The sequence below is a fragment of the Panthera leo genome, chromosome B3 (genome assembly GCF_018350215.1).
Source record: "Panthera leo isolate Ple1 chromosome B3, P.leo_Ple1_pat1.1, whole genome shotgun sequence".
In the NCBI taxonomy this organism is placed as follows: domain Eukaryota; kingdom Metazoa; phylum Chordata; class Mammalia; order Carnivora; family Felidae; genus Panthera; species Panthera leo.
In genome coordinates, this window is record NC_056684.1 from 133,518,228 (window position 1) to 133,535,046 (window position 16,819).

Here is a 16,819-nt window from a genome sequence, read left to right on the forward strand (position 1 = left end):
GAGCTTACACAAGAAGTGGCTTTTTGTGTTTGGCTTTGTCTACTTTATTTTTTTATTATTTAAGAAAATTTTTAAATGTGAATTTTTGAGAGAGAGAGAGACAGGGTGTGAGCAGAGGAGGGGCAGAGAGAGAAAGAGAGAGGGAGACATGGATTATGAAGCAGGCTCCAGGCTCCGAGTGTCAGCACAGAGCCTGATGCGGGGCTTGAACCCACGAGCAGCGAGATCATGACCTGGGCCGACGTCAGATGCTCGACTGACTGAGCCAGCCGGCGCCCCTGGCTTTGTCTATTTTAACTGGCAGTTCGTAAACCATTCCAAAAGGGTTGTAATCCCCAGGGCACCACATCACAGGTGTTCAAGATTCTGGGTCTGTCCTCATGGGCGTACTCCAGCTTCTACAGAGCCACTATGCATGATGTTCTAGTTCTTGGACTGCCTTTTGATCGCATGAAAATGGATTACAATCGGAACTACAAATTACCATTCCCCAGAATATGTGAAGTTTCTAAAGTGGGAAAGAATAACAAAAAACAGGACTAAAATTCTTGATTTGATCACAATATCTTAACAGTAACATATGCTCAGGTTATGTTTTTTCTTTTGGTACCAGTGACATTTAAGCTATTCTGGAAGACTGGGAAAAGCAAGCCATATCTTTTACTATTTTCAGTATTTTTCTTAGCACTTAATAAGTGCTTTGTAGCATGTGAAATGTTTGCTAAAATCCGAAGTTAAAACGAGAAACCACAAGTGGGCTGACTGGATCACATATGGACGCTCACGGAAGGATTCGCTTTCAGAGCTATGTTTGTTCTCCCTGAACGAGTTCCTGGAGTTTTAACTAGAATTGTCACTTACTTCTGCTCCAAAGTAAGTCTCTCAAGTGTTTGTCTTGTCCCTATGATGTAGAAACTCGCAGATAGGGAGGTAGGCATAATGCCTTAGCTTTTCAAAAGATTAACCCACTGTGAAGTGGGTTAATCTCTGCAGAATTTTTTAAAAGCCTAAAAATATTTTTATAAACTCGGAAGGCGTTGTCATCCTAAGGGCCTTGAGCTCAGTCTGTCTCTCATTCACCCACACACAAGAAAAAGTCTTGAAATAGTACAACACAGAAACCCTTTGGGAGCAGTCCTTCTAGGAAATGAGAGGCTCTAACTCCCAAAGTGGCCGAAATCTTATTTCCTGCTGTATTACCCAGGTTGAGAATAGTACCTGGCCTGAGCAGGAGCTCAAAAAGACGTGTGTGAAGGAACAAACGAATAAACTGGGTTTCCTCCTATGTGAACCCATGACAACCAAGTTATCATTGCAAGAAGCCACTGTGGGGAAAATGACTTTGGTGACTGAAAATGATTACCATCAGATTTCTGCTCTGGGCCACAACAGAGTAGCTTGTGTGTTTATTCCAGGAATGCAACATTTGAAAATCAATTACTGTAATTAATCACTAGATGAGAACGAAAGAGAAAAACCACATGGTCATCTCAGAAGAGGTAGAACAAGCATTTAATTAAAACTCTCAGAAAACTAGGAGAAAAAAAATCCCTTAATTTGGCAAGTGGTATCTATTAAAAAATTTACAGCAAACATCATATTGAATGGTAAAATACTGAGTTCTTATTTTGAGTTTAGGAACTAGCCAAAGAGGTCCACTGTCACCATTCTATTCAAGATTTTGCCAGAAGTCTAGTCAGCTCAGTAAGGGAAAAAAAGAAAAATTGGAAACGGAGAAGTGAAACTATCATTATTTTTAGGAGATATGTGTATACATGAAGAAATACAAAAGAATCTATAGAATTAGTATAATTAAAGTGAAGTTAGTAAGGTTGAGAGATGCAAAGGCAGTATAGAAAATAATTATATTTCTACATACTAATGAACAATAATTAGATAATAACATATAAACATCAAAAATCTAAAGATAAATCTAACCTCCACATGTAAATCTTAAAACCTTGTTGAGACAAAGTAAAGATGATCTAATTAAATAGAGAGATATACCATGTCTATGGATTACAAAACTCAAAATTAAGAAAATATAAATTCTCCTGAAATTGATCTCTATAACTTAATGCCATACCAATTAAACCCTAATAGGTAACCTCCCCAAGGAAAGCAACAACCTGTTTCTAAAATGTGTATGGAAGGGGTGCCTGGGTGACTCAGTCGGTTGAGCGTCTGACTTTAGCTCAGGTCATGATCTCATGGTCTGTGAGTTTGAGCCCCGCATCGGGCTCTGTGCTGATGGCTCAGAGCCTGGAGCCTGTTTCAGATTCTGTGTCTCCCTCTCTCTCTCTGCCCCTCCCCCGCTCATACTCTGTCTCTCTCTCTCTCTGTCAAAAATAAATAAACATAAAAAAAAATAAAAACAAATGTATATGGAAATGCAAAGCGTTAAAAATAGCCGAGACTATCTGGAAGAATATCAAAGTTAGAGATCTTACATTACCAGATGGGAAGACTATAAAAATTACAACTGCAATACACTGAGATTTTCAAGACACTGTACTAGGTCAAGTGAACACTCATGGAATAAGTAAACTTTGCAGTATCTCACACCATGCACAAATACCAGTGCTAGATGGATCACAGATCTAATGTGAATGATAAAATAAAGCTTTTAGAAGAATAAGAATCTTGGGGTAAAGATTTATGAAACAGGACACAAAAATCACTAACCATAAAAAACGGGTATACTGCACTTCACAAAAATTAGAACTTTCTGGTCATCAAAGGACATCGATTGGAAAGTGAAAAAGCAAACCAAAGAGAAGAGATTTATAACAACACATCAGACAAAAACTTCATACCAATAAAATATAAAGAGCCCCTGCCAACCAATAGGAAAAAGACAGACAAGCGAATAACTATAACTTGTTAAGTGACTTGAGTAGGTGCTCAACAAGTGAGAATGTCCAAACGGCTAATAAAGATATAAAAGGGTGCTCTACTTGTCACTGCTTCTCAGGGAAATGCAAATTAAAACTACAACAGAATCCACACTTGCCAGAATGCCTAAAACCACAAGGAAATACAATTTCGCCAGAATGGCTACAACCACAAGGAAATACAACTTCGCCACTCACACATTGCTGGTGGGAGTGTAAATTGGTGCGACAGCTGTTGGAAACTATTTGGCAACATCTTTAAGCTAAATATGCATCCATCCTATGATTCAGTAAGTTTCATCCTTATGTATAAACCCAAGGGAATGAATGTACATATCCACCAAAAGTTACGCACGGGAATGTTCGTGACAGCTTTAGACAAAAAAGCTAAAAATTATGAACCCAAATGTCTATCAACATTAGAATGGATAAATAAATGGGGATATACTCATCTGATGGAATAATACACAGCAATGAAAAAGAGCACACTATTGTTATGGCTGCATGCACCGACGTAGTTGAATTTCACAGATACGATGATCATCAAACCCAACCAGACACAAGGGCAGGCAAACAAGTCTACGGGAGACAGAAGCCAGAAGAACAGTAGTTAAGTTTGAGTATGGAGTGGGAGCCTTATCTTGATTGAGGTGATGGTTATGAGGGTACATACATAAGTTAACGTTCACTGAGCTGTCCACTTAAGATCTGTGCACTTTATATGCTATACTGCATTAAAATCAGAAAAAAAATTAACGTTTATTTATTTTTGAGAGACAGAGAGAGAGAGAGACAGAGACAGAGTGTGAGCAGGGGAGGAGCAGACAGAGAGAGACAGAGAGAGAGAGGGAGTCACAGAATCCCAACCAGGCTCGAGGCTTGGAGTCGTCAACACAGAGCCCAAGGCAGGGCTTGAACTCACGAACTGTGAGATCACGACCTGAGCTAAAGTCGGACACTTAACCGAGTGAATCACCCAGGCGCCCCTAAAATTTTTAAAGATTATGATCACTACCTACATGTACCCTTAGTGCTCCATTTGGACTGGTCCCTTTGGCCACGGAACGTCAATGGTCTCCAGGGCAGAAAGCAGTAGGAACAGTTGGAGAGGGAACAGGGAAAGAGAGGAGAAAGCAATCACATGGGCCTCCTAGCAAAAAATAACCATCTTACAAAGCCTGTATAGACATGCTAAATAAGTTCACCTACCGACCCAGTAGATACAATGATTAAAAGAGATTTATACACATGGCTACCGAAATGGCCTTTTTGTAAAGTCACCCTCTGTCCACGTTCATAGCAATTGTTTGTACCTCCGAGATGTAAAGCTGCTCATTTTCCCACAGGGCCAGTATTTCCCTTTTCCTACAGCCCTTTCATCCCCAAATGTTCCCTTCTCTGCCCCCATCAAGGATTTCTCTGATGTTAACTACAATCCATAAACATTAGTCAACACATGGGTGTGTTAAGAAGTGGGGAGTAAAGTGTCAGTGTGGGGAAACACTCACGTGTGCGGTTGTACCATTGGAAAGCAAGAGAAAGTACACTTGCTGCCGTCCGTGAAGACACCACAGATGGCGACGGGCGGAATGGCATTCGTCTGAATTGTGTGACACCACTGTCCCCCTTAATCGTTCACACGGAAGAACAACAATGTTTCTCATCTTTTTATATCCCACTTACTTACTTTCTAGGAAGACGAATTCTTATCTTTATGAAGGCTGTGGAAGAATTTACATAATTACGTGGATTACTGTAGCTTATTTTCGGCAAGTTTTCAATTCCACACCCAAGGATGCATACATACCCCTTGAGACAGAAGTACACCTGCTATCCGTTAAAATGCCAGTCTTTCAAAAATTTCTCTAAGTATGTTCGAATGTGCCTTCCTCTTCTTCTTTTTAAAAAGTCATGCGGTAAAGTTCTTAGGGATATTTTTCAAAACTTCAGTACTAAAGCGTTACCTTTACATGTAATGTGGCACCCTCTGTATTTCCCTTCTTACTCATCAGGAGAATGAGAATTATTGTACACTTAATCTCTCCTTTTACTGGTGTTCATAACTTCAGCAAATAGGCTAGCACTACAGCGCCTAAAATAAACTGTTATGAATGATCTAAGGTCTACACAACCAGTAGGTCTTTCATGAGGATAATTGTCACATATATTTCAACACAACAGTGTACATTTTGCATGACCAGCCCCATAGAAAGTCAAAAATAAAACCGCCATTAAGAATGTCATGTTCGTCAACCTTCCTGGATTTTAAACAAAGAAAACAAGAGAAACAACAATTTCCCCATCTACCTACAAGCAGGAAAACAAAGTTATAGCATTGGGTTCATATTTAACTTACATTTCCTTGTCTTTTTTTATTTAAAAAAAACTTTTTTTTTTTTAACGTTTATTTATTTTTGAGACAGAGAGAGACATAGCATGAACGGGGGAGGGTCAGAGAGAGAGGGAGACACAGAATCTGAAACAGGCTCCAGGCTCGGAGCTGTCAGCACAGAGCCCGACGTGGGGCTCGAACCCATAAAACCTGGTATCATGACCTGAGCCGAAGTTGGACGCTTAACTGGCTGAGCCATCCAGGTGCCCCAGACTTACATTTTAAATGTAGCCCTTCACATAGTTTTTTAAAAGAAATCAGTAGCAATATAAAAAAATGAAAAAGCAGCTTTTCACAGGTAAATGAATCTGCAACTCCAACACAAACAAGCATGTTTGGAATGAACCCAGGAGGCTTGATTTTTTGTTCCAGTGGCTCATTGACTTATTATTTTATAGAGGTTTGGAAGAATTAATGAATTTCAAAATAGCTAATTTAACTCAGTCAGCCACAGGATCTGGCATAGTAGTTAGAAGAAATGGGTCTTTTAAAATTTATTTCCTCTACGACTTTCCTTTTCTTATTCTTGACTCTCCATTAGCCATATACAGTTATAAAATATTTGAATCAGGGTCTATGATGGTATGAAAACGACATGCAATAAAATCAATAAGGGAAAAAGGAAGGGGTGATTTCGCCTTATCTCCAAAATTAATATTATAAAGAGAAATTAATGTATTTATATATTGGGGGCTTTTTTGGATCTACTTCTATTCTACTCCTAATACTAAGAAAGAGTTCATATGAAGTATTTTCATATAAAATATTTCTTAGCTTACTTCTGATGTGACTAAGTGAAAGTGTTGTGAATTTTAGAATACAAGTCACTGGGCGGTGACAGTTTGCACACAGTGTAACCACTGCAAGCTTAGCATCAGAGGCTGTCTTTCTGGAATTCATAAGCGGGGTGGGGATGAAGGTATTTGACATAGGGCACCACCCCGAGTGCTTTTAGGTCTTTTCAAAAGCCCATTCTAGATTATTCAGAGACCCTCATTGCGATGGATTAGCTGCTCCTTCCTTCCTCTTCTTACTCTGCCTTTTTACCCATTTCATTTTCTGTCAAGTCCTTCTGAAGAAGAGGCAATGAAAATAAACGAAAATGAAACCCCTCAATTTCAACATCCAGGAGTCAATGGCATCTTCAATCATTACACTGACCATTTTTCTGGATCGTTTTCCATTAGCAACAAAGTCCGTTTAGTTTATACTCTGCAAGTAGTATTTTCTACTAGGATGCACAGTTAAAAAAAAATGACCTGAAGAGCTAACTTAGACATTTCCAAATCTATTTAACATAACTATAGATACAAACGGACATTTTCTTGGTTATTATAATTCTGTGCCTGAGGAAATCACATTTTGTGAATTAGCTATATGGTGGTAATAATTCATGTAAGATTTCCCATCATTACCAGGAATGACTGAAAGCTAGGAGCACAAAAGTTTCATTGACTCGTGAGAATTATATAGCCATTTGGGCCGCTAAAAAGTATAAAAAGTCATTTCCAATAACCTTCACGGACAAAAATGTGAACAGAGTGATACAGTATTTTGAAAATATTTTAATATTTGCCATTTTTTGCCTGTGCTATTAATATGTACATTGATTTAGTAATAAATATACTATTACATAGAGTGCAATATTTTTAGTATTTGTAACTGTTTGAAATTAATGCTGCTATTATCTCAAGAAAGGAATAAATAAATATCATGCCCAAATTCCAAACCAATGCTCAAGAGATTATCACTAACAAAAATTATAAAATAAACATGTTGGGCATTATCTTTTTAAGCATGATTCTTGTAAACACAGCCAAGATCACTTTTCTCAGTCCTGACATTTCCTGTGATGGCTTTAAAAGAAAATACAACGTACAAATCCTATCTTTTTTTTTTTTTTTTCTTTTTGCATAGGGAATGAATTCATTGTATTTGAAAAGGAAGCAATCTTTTTGGTGAAAGGTCTCCATCACATAGTACTTGTTTTCTGTAGGAATGCAGAACTTTGGAGCAACAAAAGGGCTCTGCGGAAGTTTATAAAATATGCTCTCTGCATTTAAAATTTAACAGAAAAATTTCAAGACAAGTCAGAGTCATGATTCTAAAATAGTATGTACATAATATCCGACTCCGGGAGGGCATGCCTCGCTGCAGCACAACGCAGTACACAGATGTGAAGCACAGTGTTTCATAGAATTTTCCTTTAGATTTTCTTCGCATCGGTGCCTAAGTGGATCGTGATTGTGCCCATTCCGCTTGTCGCAGACAAGGTAGAAGGGGGACGTGAGGACAAATTTAAAGCGGATGATGGAAAAAACGGGCAAAAATGCAGCACATGTGCTTTAAATGGTGCACTTTATAAAATAGTTTGCTTTATCCATAGTCTTTTACAAAGTGCAGTATTATTTAAAACAGAGACGTGTACCTCAATATTCGGCAATAACCATTAAAACAACCTGCCAGGAAAGAGCGGTGCGAAATTAAAACCGTACGTAGCTTAGCATGCATGTCAGACGGTCCCCAGTACAGAGTATGGGACCTTACGTTCCTGTATCTTTTTTTTTTTCTTTTACTTTTTAGAAAAGGACTCATAACAACAGGTTACCATCGTAGGCAACCATAAAACAAAGACAATAAGTTAAAACCCTCTCTCAGGAAATGAGCGAACGCCACGCATCAAATTCACTACACAATCTCTGCACTGCTCCGCGGGGGCCCATCTCTTAAAAGGCCACACGGTCCCCGAGGCAAAGCAAAAGGCATCATCATCACCGTACACGTGACTCCTGCGGGCGGACGTCTGGAACACCCGAGACTCGTTTTGTAAGCAGCTCGAACCTGACCCGTCCCTAAGTAGGTTTACAGACACCCCTGCTCTTTCAGGAACAGTCCTGTTGGCGTCACGCCAGGTCACTCGACAGTAAAACGTGTGCTCTGTTCACAGTAACATTCTCCGTGCAGTGCTTTTTGGACACGGGCAACCAGTTGGGTTTGCCTGAAAACGACTCCCTAAGAGGCAGGTTCCGCGAAGACCAACGGGGCACGTTTTTAAAAGCGCACGACGTCACCTCAGACACAGGCTGAGGGCACGCGGGTGCGATGGGTCGTCGGCGGCGACAGTCCTGCCCTCCGCCCGCCCGCGCTCAGTCCGAGAAGTGGGAGAGGGTGTCCGGGTTGCTGCCGTCAGCGGGGTGGCCGGGCTGCAGTGTCTTCGTCGGGGTGGTCTTCCCGTGGGACTGGGAGGAGGACGAGTGGGAGCTTTCGCTCGAGCTGCTGCGCGTCTCTGTGCTGGTGCTGGTTTTCTTCATTTTCCTTCTCTTGGCCAGAGGGGCCTTATCGACATTCTGCAGGCAAAACCCCTCTCTCTTGTATTTGTTAAAGGCCTAGGGGAGAAAGAGAGGGAGCCTCTGTGAAGGCAAAGGGGCTGACGCTTTCCGGGCACGTCTGACTTCTAGAAGAAGACAACTTTCGGTTGGCAACCACGGCTCCAAGTTGTTTCGGGAACAAAGTCCTTAAAACCGGTACTTGCCAACCTCCTGGCAGGACGCACAAGCTCAGGGGAAGAGTCCCCAGGGCTCTGCGTAAATCAAACCAGCCAGGCTGCTCAGGAGTCCTGATTCTTCCTCAATCTTTTGACGAGGTCAGCGCTACCTCTCAGTAAAAAACACTCACCACCCCCCCCTCCAACCCCCATTACTTTTACTGGTCCTGCATCTGAGATTTAAATCCAACCACAGGGGCATCTGGGTGGCTCAGGTGGCTAAGCATCGGCTTAGGTCATGATCTCATGGTTGGTGGGTCCGAGCCCCGCATGGGGCTCTGTACTGACAGTGACGAGCCTGCTTGGGATTCTCTCTCTCTCTCTCTCTCTCTCTCTCTCTCTCTCCCCCTCCCATGTCTCTCTCTCTCTCTCTCAAAATACATAAATAAACTTATAAGAATAAAATAAAAATAGCATAAAATAAAATAAAATAAAATAAAACAAAATAAAATAAAATAAAATAAAATAAATTCTGACCACAAAACCCCAATACAGAGCAGACCTGATCCATTACAGGCCCCTGCTCTCCACCTCCAAGTCGGGGTAATCCGGGTGGATCTTGGACACTTCATCTACATAGAAAGGCTCGGCGCCACATGCCTCGGCCTGGTTTCTCCTCCCAGCAGCCTGTCCCTACTTTTCTTGGTCTCCAGCTTGGGTGTCACTGGGGCTACTACTGATCGCTTTGCCTCAAATACCACCGGGAAGATGGGCGACCATCTGCTACAACCTTCGCAGTCACTCCCTGCGCACCTCAACGTATCCTCGTTCATTAATTTTTGATCCACGTCTGCCGCTGAAGAAGAAACTGTCCTTTTTCCTCTCTCAAGATGATCCCTTCAGAGGTAATTGTACTTCTCCGGAACTCACCTATTCCTTATGCGATTATCTTAAAGCATTAGCAGCTGCTTGGTACAAATGCGTGTACTCTGACGACACGTCCCCCGCAGCCTCGAGGATATGTGATGTGTCAATGGTTGTTAAGTGAACAGACTTTCACATGTGCCTTCGCTCCTAATGTTTATTTATGGCTTTCAAAGAAAATGATTTAGCTTATTTGAGAGAGAAAAGTTCCAATATGAAGCCTATTGTTTTCATGATCTCCCAAAAACTTTCAACTACTCAAATGTCACACGACTGCCCCATCTCACAAGCTCATTCTAAATGTCATATGAGTGCTTGTGGGTCAGCAGTGACTCTGATGCCCCACACACTTTGTGTTAATCCATGTGTTTATATCACGAAGGCATTTCTAAAAACATACCTAAACTTAAAAAAAAAAACCGCATTATTTTCAATGCACCACTAAGGATGTGTCTCTGAGGTCATGATTCAAACCCGCCCTATGTGTGCAGAGCCCAGGGCCTTACGTGGAAGGTGGCTTTCACACAGGTTTGCACAGCAGCCCCTGAAGATCCTAGAATGTCTGGAGTCATCAGAGGATTTGAGGACAGCTGACTGCCATCTTGAAGCCATTCATTATGTCTCAAGCCTGACATTTTAAGCCTTTTATTTGGATCGACTGTGAGAAGTCCTATGGGAATAATTGAGATATTTTTATTTTATGATTTGTTGCTTCAGACATAAATCTCAATGAGGTTCACATGACACAATGGTTTCTATAAGGCTTCAAACTCCTACTAAGGTAATTACATTTTCATATACATTTAAATCTCCTAGTAAATGCTGGGTGCTAATTGATCATAAGGCCTACAATAGCCTATGTCTGCTGTAGGCTAACTGGCTTCTTGATCAGGAGAAAATTAGCACCCACATAAAGACGCCCACTGGCCAATGGGAAGCTCCAAGGGAACAAAGAGCACCTAGATGTACTTCATTTGTGTACAAACAATCCTTTTTTTAATGTTTATTTATTTATTTTGAGAGAGAGGGAGCGTGCACGTGTGCGCTCATGAAGGGGAGAGAGGCAAAAAGAGAGGAAGAGAGAGAATCCCAAGCAGGCTCTGCACTGTCAGCTCAGAGCCTGACGTGGGGCTCCATGGCGTGAACTGTGAGATCATGACCTGAGCCCAAATCAAGAGTCGGACGCTTAACTGGCTGAGCCACCCAGGCGCCCCTTGTGTACAAACATCTTGTACAAGTCAGTAAGTGCCGTAAGGCAGGGGAGATATGGAGATGGAGACACAAAGAGGAGCTCTGAGTTGATGTACAGACAAAACCAACTAGGACAGCATCAGGGGACGAGCGCAATAGCAAAATCCCCAGGCACAGTGTGTTAGCCGCCCAAGGGAAGGGCTCTGACCAGAGAGTGGGGGCACCCCGGAAGGCTTCCAGAAGATGACTCCTGGGGGGATGGGTACAGGTGGGCTCAACGAAGAGGGACGCCCCAGGAATTACAAAGCGCCAGAGTAAAGTCACACAGGAATCTGAGGGCCGGCACATTTGAAGAATTCAAAGGCAGAGTAAGGGTAACAGGAAGCATAGGCAGGCAGGGCCAGGTCACCAAGGACTTTGAATCTCAAATGCTCCCATATAGGAGTCTGACCTGAAGCTAACAAGGACTCTCTGAAGGATTTTTAACAGAAGAGAGGCATGAGCACGTCTGGATACGAGGAAGGTCGCTCTGCGGATTGATAACGGACAGGTAAAGTCAGAGGAAGTGAGACAGGCTGAAAGGATGGTGTGGGATCTCAGGAGAGGAAGGATGGCAAGACCCGAGGGCGGCCATGTGAACCGCAGGAGGTGGTGAGGAGAGACACCGAACCCGCAGCACTGAGTGGCTGCGGAAGGTAAGGAAGGTGCGGGACGTACGGTGACGTCCAGGTTTCTGTCTTGGTAATTTGGCTGCTTGGCAGTGCAAGAGGGGGATGGGAAGAGGCATGTTTGGGGGGAAAGGATAGTAAAATAGTGTCAGTTCATTTTGGAGGTGTTAGATTGAGACACTGCGGGCCCTGTGCATGTGGGTAAGACTACTAAGGGACAGAGTTCTGGTAAGAAAAAAAATAAGGCCGGGGCGCCTGGCTGGCTCAGTCAGTTAAGTGCTGGACTTCCGCCCAGGTCATGATCTTGTGGTTCGTGAGTTCTGGCCCCGAGTCCCGCTCTGTAGTGACAGCTCAGAACCTGGAGCCTGCTTCGGATTCTGGTGTCTCCCTCTTTCGCTGCCCCTCCCTGGCTCACGCTCTGTCTCTCTCTCAAAAATAAATATTTTAAAAAATGAAAAAAAAAAAAAGGTTCAGTAGACTAACCTGGAAACCTTTTAGAACACATGTAAGCTCCATGAGTAATTAACAAATAAATATATGCACAATGAGTATGATTCCACTTTAATCACTACACATCATACAAAATGTAAAATTGCATCAGATTCTTACCTTGGATCAAATCTTTAGCTTCTTGGGATACATTCTTCCAGGCTTCTCCTTCAAAGGAGAAATCTCCCTTTTTAATTTTCTTCATGATCTCCACTGCACTGGTACATGTCAAACTTTTGTCGTGAGATTGGAATGGGACTTGCCCTGACAACATTGTATACTATCAAGAAAAAAAGGGAACAGAACAGAATGTCTGCCAAAGTCATTGTCAAATCCACTCCAGTAATCTCACTACTAACTTCATCAGCATAGTTTACCAAATACAATAACTAGCCTTACTGGGTTTAGAAGATTATGTAGACTTCTATCACTGAAGCAACAAACACATTTCAAAGCCTTATAAATAAAGTGAGCCGGCTTATTATGATACCAAGATTTAAAGAGCAAGAAAAACAAAACAAGGATAATCCGGCTGCTTCTGAAAAAATAGTATTCGTGTTAACAGAGAATTGAGAGGGAGCAGAATGCCTCAACAGCTATTTTTTAATGCAATTGTTTTTAGTTTATGCATTTATTTTGAGAGAAAGAGAGAGAGGAAGAGAGAATAAGTGGAGGAGGGCAGAAAGAGAGGCAGGGAGAGATCCCAAGCAGGCTCCATGCTCAGTGCTGAGCCCAAAGCAGGGCTCGATCTCATGACTGTGAGATCATGACTTCATGACCCTTAACCCACTGAATCACCCAGGTACCCCAATAGCTATTTTTTTCTATTCAATTCCACACATCCTTTCCCTAGGACACTTTTTCTTTCTTTCTTTCTTTCTTTCTTTCTTTCTTTCTTTCTTTCTTTCTTTCTTTCTTTCTTTCTTTCTTTTCTTTCTTTCTTTCTTCAATTTTAATGTTTTTATTTATTTTTGAGAGAGAGAGAGAGAGAGAGAGAGAGAGAGAGAGAGACAGACTGTCAACGGGGGAGGGGCAGAGACAGAGGGGAAACACAGAATCTGAAGCAGGCTCCAGGCTCTGAGCTGTCAGCACAGAACCCAACGAGGGGCTCAAACTCATGCCGTGAGATCATGACCTGAGCCAAAGTCAGATGCTTAACTTACTGAGCCACTCAGGTGCCCCGGAAGACCCTTGTTCTAAGGAGGGAAATGCTAGGACACCTGAAGAACAATGCCAGAACAATCTAAGAAAACCAGAAACCTCCCTAAATCTTCTTTCCTTCATCCTTCCTGCATACCGGCAACATTCACACAGCCAATGTCTTTTCCCGAAGTTTCCCTCTTCAGACTCCTACACTGGCTTCCCGACATTCACAGGGCACCTTTCAAGCTCCGGCCTCGTCTTCCCTCCTGGGCTCAGCCTCTGCAGTAGCCGTATTCCCACCCCCTATTCCGCACCAACAGTTCCTAGGCCTCCTGGGCTGCGCACAAGCTACTCGGTCCCCTCAGAAGGCCATTTTCTTTCCTGAGCTGGCAGAGGCCCACCCACCCTTCGGTGTAACTTTCCAGGATGTGTAACGAGGGCCTCCGCCATCTGTCATAGTTACTCCCGAGAGAAGATAGGCGGTAGGAGGGGAAAATGAGCTTTAGTGTCAGACAGACCTGGTTTCCAACAACTGCTTTTTTACTTACTAGCTTCTGTTTTCTAGCTTTTTAGTTTACTAGCTTGGGTATGTTAGTTAACCTCTCTTAGACTTTTTCTTCATCTACACAACAAATGTAACAGGATCACACAAGCCATTGCACGTGGTAACAGCGGGAGCCTGCTCACTAATATACCAGGCTTCACTCTGTTCTTCCTCCTCTTTCTCTGGCTGGAAGGCAGCAGGGACCCCATTTTCTCAATGGAAGGTGGGGAATCAGAACAGTGAGTCAGGCGACTTTAGAGCCCCTTCCTAAAGGTCTGCTTTCTAGATCACTGGAGGCTCCAACACTTCAGCCTGGGTTTCCCAGAGAGCAGAGTCTAAAGCTGAAGTGAAGACAATTACATTCCTGAGCGGGAAGAACTGAGAACAGGGAACAGTGTACACACCAAAGGAACTGCAGGGATCAGCTGCCATGCTGAATGTGGTACAAGTCAATATGGTGCTGGCATCGATAAGCACCTATTGATCTGGTCAATAGATTGTTCTTGATCTCTATCAATAGGAAGGATCAAAGCAGTAGATCTTCACATACCAAGGATAGCATTCACTGTCTTGCCCAAGAGCTGTGTAACCTCTTCCACTCTGTTATAATATAGTCTGTTAGGACCTTGATCATCTCGACATTCTCAAGAATCCCATGCTGGCTCTCTATACTGATGTCTTCATTAAGTGAGACCTGGGGAGCAGGAACTAGCAGGTATCCCAAATGCCTTATAAGCACACGAATGTCAGAGGGACGGAGATGAACTCCATAAACGTTCAGGGGACTATCACATTGGTAAAGACTTTAGAGCTCCAATGGTTAGGGGCATAGAGACATTTCCCCTGAAAGATAAATTGCTGTACCTTGTCCCACTAAGAAAGAGGTGCAGGACTCAGTGGGCTTCCTTGGATTTTGGCGACAGCATACACTGCACTTGAGAATCCTGCTCCAATCCATTTATCAAGTGACCTGGAAGGCTACCAGTTCCAAGTGGGGCCCAGAGGCAAGAGGGCTCTGCGGCAGGTCCTGGCTGAAACACAAGCCGTCCTGCTACCTAGGCCATAGCATTTGGTTGACTCGACTGTGTTAGAGGTATCTGCGAAAGGGAAGAATGCTGTGTGGAGTCTCTGGCAGCTGCAACAGAGGAGTTGTAGAGCAGACCTGAAGGATTCTGTGTGGGGTCATGCCTTCCATGGCAGAGAACTACTCTCTGAAAAGCATCTCCTGGACGCTACTGGTTCCTAGTAGACTATGAATGCCTATAGAAGGGATACCAAAAGCAGTGCATCTTATACTATGATCAGCGCTGATTCGCAAAGCCCGAGCAGCGATCCAATGTCCTATGGACACAGCACACTTAGAATCAACCCTAGGAAGTCCAGAAGGCATGAGCAAGTTACATTCACAGTGCGTGCCACCTATCTCTGTTGCACCAGCACTTCTTCCTCAGCTCAAGCCAATGGCCTCATTGAGGAGGGGTTCTCTAGGACTTCCTTCCTCTACGGAGGAAGAAAGGAAATTGAGACTGCTCGATAGGTGGCCTGCTAGAGCGTGAAAAACTCAGTGAAGGCAGCTGCTCAGGACAATACCGCGTGGGGCTGGGGCTCTGTCCCTGAGGATTGTGTTGAACCACTGGCTGATCCATTGGTGCTGGATCCCCCATATCTGGATTCTGTGAGTGGAGGATCATGTTTTAAATGGAATTAGCTGTCACCCCACAGGTATGTTAAATGTACCCGTGGGGAAGCATACGATCCTAGCCCATGTAAATACTGTGTGTTATGGACTGAATGTTTGTCTGCCTCCAGAATTAATATGTTGAAGACCCAACCTCCAACGCGCCTGTATTTAGAGACAGGGCCTTTATGGAGGTAATTAAAGTTAAATGAGGTCATATGGGCGGGGTCCTGATCCAATAGGATTAGTGTCCTTATAAAAAGAAACACCAGAGAGGTTGCTCATGCTCTCTCTCTAAGCATACACACTGAGGAGAGGCCATGTGAGGATACAGAGAACAGGTGGCTGTTGACGACTCAAGGACAAAATCCTCACCAGACACCAGCGCTGCTGGCATCTTGGTATTGGAATTCCCAGCATCCAGTCTGTGAGAAAATATATTTCTGTTGCTTAAGCCACCTAATCAGTGGTATTTTGTTATGGCAGCACCAAGCTAAGACACCGTGTAAGCTCTATTTTAATTAAAGTCCCGTACATTTGTTTAAAACATTTTTTAATATTTATTTTTCAGAGAGAGAGATTGTGTGTGTGTGTGTGTGTGTGTGTGTGTGTGTGAGCAGGGGAGGGGCAGAGAGAGAGGGAGACACAGAATCCAGGCTCCAGGCTCTGAGCTGTCAGCACAGAGCCCGACGTGGGGCTCGAGCCCACAAACCACGAGATCATGACCTGAGTCGAAGTCAGATGCTTAACTGATAGAGCCACCCAGGCGCCCCAAAGTCCTGTAGGTTTCTGACAGGGATTGCATATCTATGAGGTAGACGGGGGTTGTAATCATGCCATATGATACTACATGATGCAGCTTCCTGGAGTATTTGTTTTACTCAATGGGGGTAATATAAATTATTTTCAAACTATAATAGCTACATTCATGTTTATTAGATACAACATACAAAAAGGCCACAGATTTCCTTTCTTTTTTTTTAAGATTTTATTTTGTTATTTTTTTAAAGATGTTATTTTTAAGTAATCTCTACACCCAGTGGGGCTCAAACCCACAACCCCGAGATTAAGAGTCACATGTTCTTCTGACTGAGCCAGCCAGGCACCCCAAGGGCCACAGATTTCTAAGGCAAATCAGGAGACTCCAAATAAACTTTGTGCTTGTTATGGAATAACTGAGGCTTTGTATCTAGATCCTCTGAAGATATGCATTTATTCATGTAGAAAAGTTCACAAAGCACTCTGGGTTGTTTCTTTTTTTTTTTTTTTTTTGACAGTTTAAGGTATATACTAACATTCTGCATACGTATTTCATTGTGTATCTCTAAACAGCAAAGATCTTTTAAAAACCACAACAACACCATTATCACATCTAAAAAAAATTAGCAGTAATTCCTTTATATCATTCAGTA

At 42.8% G+C, this 16,819-nt stretch overlaps 1 protein-coding gene across 11 annotated transcripts in view; it reads right to left on the reverse strand.

The window, feature by feature from the left end:
* Positions 1-209: 209 nt before the first annotated feature.
* Positions 210-16,819, reverse strand: part of RPS6KA5 (ribosomal protein S6 kinase A5) — a 183,405-nt gene continuing 166,795 nt past the window's right edge. For 10 of the 11 annotated variants that reach the window (XM_042944087.1, XM_042944093.1, XM_042944090.1 and 7 more), the window contains 3 exons: positions 12,163-12,322; positions 10,201-10,364; positions 5,515-8,672 (listed from right to left, as the gene is read on the reverse strand). In XM_042944087.1, coding sequence (XP_042800021.1) covers positions 8,433-8,672; positions 10,201-10,364; positions 12,163-12,322 — 564 coding nt within the window. In that variant the 3' untranslated portion in view covers positions 5,515-8,432. Of the gene's footprint in view, positions 509-5,514; positions 8,673-10,200; positions 10,365-12,162; positions 12,323-16,819 lie in introns of those variants that run through there. The other variant, XM_042944088.1, reaches the window with a different exon arrangement.